The 5,947-nt window shown below is 36.3% G+C and overlaps 1 protein-coding gene across 1 annotated transcript; it reads right to left on the bottom strand.

The window, feature by feature from the left end:
• Positions 1-696: 696 nt before the first annotated feature.
• Positions 697-2,085, bottom strand: LOC111902947 (protein CANDIDATE G-PROTEIN COUPLED RECEPTOR 7). The gene has a single exon (XM_023898749.2). The coding sequence runs from the start codon at positions 1,957-1,959 to the stop codon at positions 697-699; it is 1,263 nt and encodes a 420-aa protein (XP_023754517.1). The 5' UTR covers positions 1,960-2,085.
• Between the last annotated feature and the right edge of the window lie 3,862 nt (positions 2,086-5,947).

Here is a 5,947-nt window from a genome sequence, read left to right as displayed (position 1 = left end):
CGAGAGGAAAAGAAGGGAGACAGAGTAGCCAAATGCTTGTTTATTGAATGATTAAAGCTGGAAAAGTTACATTCAAAATAGCTAACAACTGAACTTTAAATACACTAAAAATGAAACTGAAAGCAGATAAATCAGCAACGTTCTTTTACTTGGCAACACTCCCACGTGTCCCTATTATTCTCCAGATTACATGGTCAACATTGACTAACATAGTGTTTGTATCTTTTCTTTTGTGTAACTACTAAAGAGTATTTTGATTCGCAAAAGCAATTCTAGGATACTCATATTGATTTAAGTTGCGCACCATTTGTATTACAATCCTGGTAATTAATCCAACACCCACAGTTACTAATGAACAATAAAAAAACCGACCCCGACTTTTTTACTAGTTTCTATAATTTCTGTTCATTTGGGTACTCTTTATGGGTAACATAATCACAATGATCAAGATATTCAATACGATGAAACAAAGATTGTGTCAACACAAAACAAATTCAATCAGCAAATTAACATCATATATTAAAGAACTACAAGTGACATTTTGAACCAGAAACATTAACTAAAAAAAAACCTGAACACAGTACGTACTATCATTAATTCCGTTCATGCTATGTCAATGAACTGGTATTAAAATCTTATTGTTCCAAAAAAAAAAAACTACTTAAAGATTTAGTTGAAAACTGCGCATGTCAAAGATCAAACACCACATCCAAGCTCCACATCCCCCACGAGCCCCTCTGATGCCGGTGGAACAAAATATTCACTTTTCTCAGATGGCATGAACAATGAAAACATTACCATGTACAACACAAGACTGGCTATTTCCTTTGCCATTGCCCAATCACTGCCCACGATTCCACATACATAATCAACACACGAGCATAAAATAAACACAAAATAGAACACCCGAATTAGAGAAAACTTTGCAGAATAATTTTTAACTGCCTCATCAGCCTCTGAACTCCAGTAAACCGCAAATCCAATGAGCACGATGAAAAGTGTTTTACAAATGCTGTCTGCAAAAAGCGATCCAATGTCCCACAGCAATGATTCTTCAAGTAAAACCTCACATGCCACTTTAGAAGCTATTGTAGCAAAAAATTGAAGTGGGATCACAATCATCAAACTGTTGTTAATTAGAATAATCGGCTTCAAGAACCAACATCCGTCAATGGTCGCCGCGATCACAGTGTAAAAGAGCACAGTCCTGATAAACTGAAATATGTAAAGCAAGACATTCCATCCATGAAGAGGAGTGCCTGTAACCTTTATAGAATGTTGGACCTTGGCTGCAGATAACAAGTTAAGCCCCTTCATAAGAAGCAACACACCCATGAGTAAATGAATCCAATGAAAAGATGGATAGTTCTTGAAGCATATCGAGATCCAAAACGCTAGAGAACACAGGTAAATGACGGATAACTTGAAGTAAAGAGACGGAAGCTTTGTTTGTCCGGCTGGTAGGTAGTCTTTGGTAGTGCCATTATGGGTGTTGTAGAACTCTGCTTTGACGTCCATTGTTACGTGTGATAGGGGGTTGCAGTTGGCGAATGTGAGTGTGTAGGAATTTGGATATGTCACAGCGTACGATTTGTTGAAAGAACACTGAGAAGGAGGCGAGATATCTTGGAAAGTAAATAGGAGTGAGATGTATTTAGAATCCAGGTAACACGAATGTTCGTCAATCATATAGTGCAATGCATAGTCGGAGACAAGGAAGAAACCAATACGTGAAAGATCAGGTCGTGATAAGTTGGAGGTGACAGGCATAGAGGAGACAGAGACGGAGGAGATGGAAACGGAGAGTTGACCGGTGTTTGTGAACTCGAACTTGTGGAAGTCGATCAGACCTCGGTCATCTGAACTGATCTTCACAGATTTGATATCCGCACAGGATGGTGCAGTGAAGATGAAGAACAGGAGGAAAAGAATAGAGAGAATTTTCTGTAAATTCTTCATTCTCGATTTGCAACTGGTGAGTGCTGGCAGCTATGTTGGATTTTATTGTGTGTGTGATTTCTGTCGAGTAGAGAAAGAAGAAGTAACAAGTTTGCTTCAAATAATTAACTTGATACTAAAACCTAATTTGCAATTACAGCTATTTATAGAAAAAAAAAAACAAATGACTTACTTGGGCCTAACGGAAATTCTAAAAATATGTTCGACTTAGATTCTACTTGCCATATTTAATAAATATCCTTTTACTTAATATATAGATATATCCGGTTTATTAGCTACATGAAGAGAATAACCAATTAAGACAGGTAATTGTAGGTGGTCTATAACTCTTTATAAACAAACTTCCGAAAGATATGGAAGGATGTAGAAGTAATAGATTATGGCCGGGTTAAAATATAAACTACTAGCAAATGAAAATTACAGTACCGTAATATTTGCATACATAATATGGAAGGTTTGACTGTATTTTATCTGGGTGCATAGTACGGTTATATTTGCATACATAATACGGAAGGTCCGTATTATATGTGGGTGCATAGTACGGTTATATTTGCGTACGTAATACGGAAGGTTCGACCATATTATATCTAGATCTATAAGATTAGAGATATAACAGAGTACACCATTTTATTTCGACTATATTTCAAACATATAATACCCTTTGTTGATGGTTTATCCTAATTATAACCCCAAACAATCCTTATTACATTCTCACATCAATTTGTACTCTATAACCATTGATAATCTCATATTATTCAGTTCTATAATCAATTTGTACTCTATAACCATTGATAATCTCATATTATTCAGTTCTATATTAAAGTTGATAGTATTGTATCCCCAACAATACTCAATGAAAAAAAGCTTAACACCAAATGATGCAACTCAGATATTCTAGCTTTTGTGATATAGCCACACCTGAATATGTTATGAAAGGCTGACGTTCCGGACCTAAAATGAACTGCAACTCAATAGACGTTCAACAGGGTTGGGCTCTAGGTAGAACGCTTCGATGATTAAGTTAGACGTTGAATGAAGAGGAAACTATTGTGAAACGGTGAATGTATTCGCTATTGTGCACATGTCTTTTTCGTCTTATTTAGCTTTTATATCTATTCCATTAGGAAACATAGCCTTAGATGTGTCGATTTTCTAGTGAATAGATGCAAAAATGAACCACTAAAGATCTTGAAAATCGAATTTTTTGGTTTCTGACTGGGAGACTCGCCAAGCCCATGTATAGGCTCGACGAGTAGGTCCTACTCGACGAGTTCCATAGTGGACTTAACGAGTCCAAGGGTCTGTTTCCGGGATTTTCGATTTGCTTACCAGATTTTGTTGAGGATAATTGCCAAAACTCGTTTTTATTGCTTAAAATCGATTTTTTATCTTTGGAATGGTTATTCTCATCAAAATTAACGGATTTGGTTAAATATGGATAATATAAGATTATTATAGTCAAATTTTTAACCTAGTAAATTTGAAAAGTTTCAATTTACACCCTTTAGGTTTTATAGTTTAAATTTGAACTTAAAAGTTTAATTTTTGAAATTTAAATAGTTAAACCCTAATATTTTGAAAGGTTTCAAAATTTATGCTTAAATTTTGGAATATAAAATTTAATTAAAAAATATTAATTTTGAAATATTAAATTCTAAGACTCTAGTATTTTGAAAAGTTCAAATTACACCGTTATGGTTTTATTAAATTAATTAAGTGTTTAATTAAAAGAGATAATTAATAATTCCATAATTATATGGTTTAAGTTAATCAAAACAAAAGTATATATTGTTAATAGATTAAACCACCTAATATTTTAAAAGTGTAAAATACACCCTTATACTATATAAAATTAAAAGTTTAATATTATATATGTATGAGTAAAGAGTCAGTCTCACCTTTAATAAGTTTCATTCACGAGGCTGGTCTATAAGGGGTGTTTAAGGAAGCGCTGTGTAAAATGACCGTCATTGGGTATCCACTCTTACCCACCGCACTCTCGACTAGTGGAGGGTCATTAGTCGAACGGGTAGGATATGACACAATCTTCCATTATAAGTATAATGAAATACGAAGTAAGTAAACATTTTTATAAATTCCCAAAATCTTAGTTACTTTAGAAAAAATATGGAGTTCGTGCTAATCCATGAAATTGCAAATTGCACCTTGTTGGTCGTAGTGGAGCGTGTGTGGTTAACTGACACACTAATATGGGACCAATGAAGGCTGGCAATGGGTAGCTCGTAGATTATCATAGATCAATGGAGCATGTGTGGTTAACCGGCACATTGATTAGATGATATACGTCTTCATGAGTACCAATCTAATTTGCATGGTTATCCACACTTTCTTTGTGATCCTCGTCATCCCAGTCACAAATTTAAAGGGAACAATCGAGATTTAAACATGCCATTGAAAAGTTCAATGAATCTCAAAGGATCTAGGAGTTTCAATTCATTTAAAACCTAATTTTCAATTTTCTTTTTTCATGGTGTAAATTGGTAAATCGTCATTTACTTACCTTCAAATGTTCTGCAATTTGGACTATGACATCCCTCTTCCAAATTGTAGAATGTTGTGTTGTATCCTAGCCTCAATATTTCATTTGGGTGCTATATTGAGGATTTTATCAACTAACTTGAATTTCTCCTGTTTTGTAGATGTCAAAATCTGTAACACTCATGTTTCTAGCCTAGGCATTTATATTGAGTTGATAGTCTAGGTTAACCTTTGTAACTCATTTTGAAGAAATGAAAAGGAATTATGTGAATATTATGTGAATTATGTGTTTTATGTTTAATTATTAGGGCTTAATTAATTAAGAATAAAAATAAGTGTCAAAATTAAAGTGTGAGATAAGTCCGATATCTTTACATAAAGTTGTAGTGGCCGAAACAAGGATTTCGAGGATATAAAGAATACCAAAATCCGAGTTACAACGAAGAAGTTATGACCTGTCGAAGTTTCGCGACAAAACCAGCACGGTGCTGAATGGCGTAAAAAGCGAGTTTTTGATAAACTACTTTTTAGCCTTAGTAATCTAAACGAAAGTCGTAGTATTCGTTAAACCGAGAATTTCGATAAAAAGAACGCCCAAATCTGACTTCGTATGAGGAAGTTATGATTTTTCGAAGTTTCAGCGTAGCAGTAGACAGCTAAAAACTCGAATTTTAGATCGAGCGATTTTTAGCCGACACAACCTAAAAGAGAATTGAAGGTCTCGTCATTAGGAGCACAACGGTAAAAAGTCTGACGAAAACAGATGTCGGATGAAGAATTTATGAATTTTTAACGGAATTCCTATCCCGATCTGTTAAAAATAATAATATAAAATTTAAATTCAAAATTAGCCGACGAAGTCTAAACGGTTGTAGATTGTAATTTTAGCTACGCGTGCATATAAAGAACGTCAAAAACGGAGCTCGTATGCGAAAGTTATGGATTTTAGAAGTTTTGGCGCGAAAACCGAGAAATTTCGCATAGTCACACTTTGCCACGTCACCCTCGCTTAGAATGTGACACGTGTCCTGCTGAGTCACCAGGCTGCTGAGTCATCAGGCTGCTGAGTCACCGAGGCTGCTGAGTCATGCGAAGCCATGTGTCCTCTTCTGATTCGACCGAGGAGGAGGCCCAATCCGAAGCAACCAGCTCCCCAGCCGAAGCTTCGCCTTACCGTCGCGTGTGTCCGAGCCTCGCATAGCCTAGCTCCGAGCCTCGCAGGTGCGCCAGTAAGCCGCGGTCCACTTAGAAGCCGCCAGCGAGCCCTCGCAGGTGCAAGCCATGTCCGAGCCATCCCCCTCTGCGAGCTTCGGATCTGCGACGCGTGTCTCCCTCCTGACCTTCCGATCAGAAGCCTCGCCCCTATAAATAGAAGGGTGCGAGACCCCGGGTAATTTTGGAATTTTGTCACTTTTAACCCCTAAACCCATATTTCTTTCATTTTAACATCCCGTAAAGCCCCGGTATCGATTGTAAAGCCCTGAATACC

The sequence above is a fragment of the Lactuca sativa genome, chromosome 4 (assembly GCF_002870075.4).
Source record: "Lactuca sativa cultivar Salinas chromosome 4, Lsat_Salinas_v11, whole genome shotgun sequence".
NCBI classification, from domain to species: domain Eukaryota; kingdom Viridiplantae; phylum Streptophyta; class Magnoliopsida; order Asterales; family Asteraceae; genus Lactuca; species Lactuca sativa.
The sequence above is the reverse complement of the archived record's forward strand: the minus strand, read 5'-3'. Positions and strand labels throughout refer to the sequence as shown.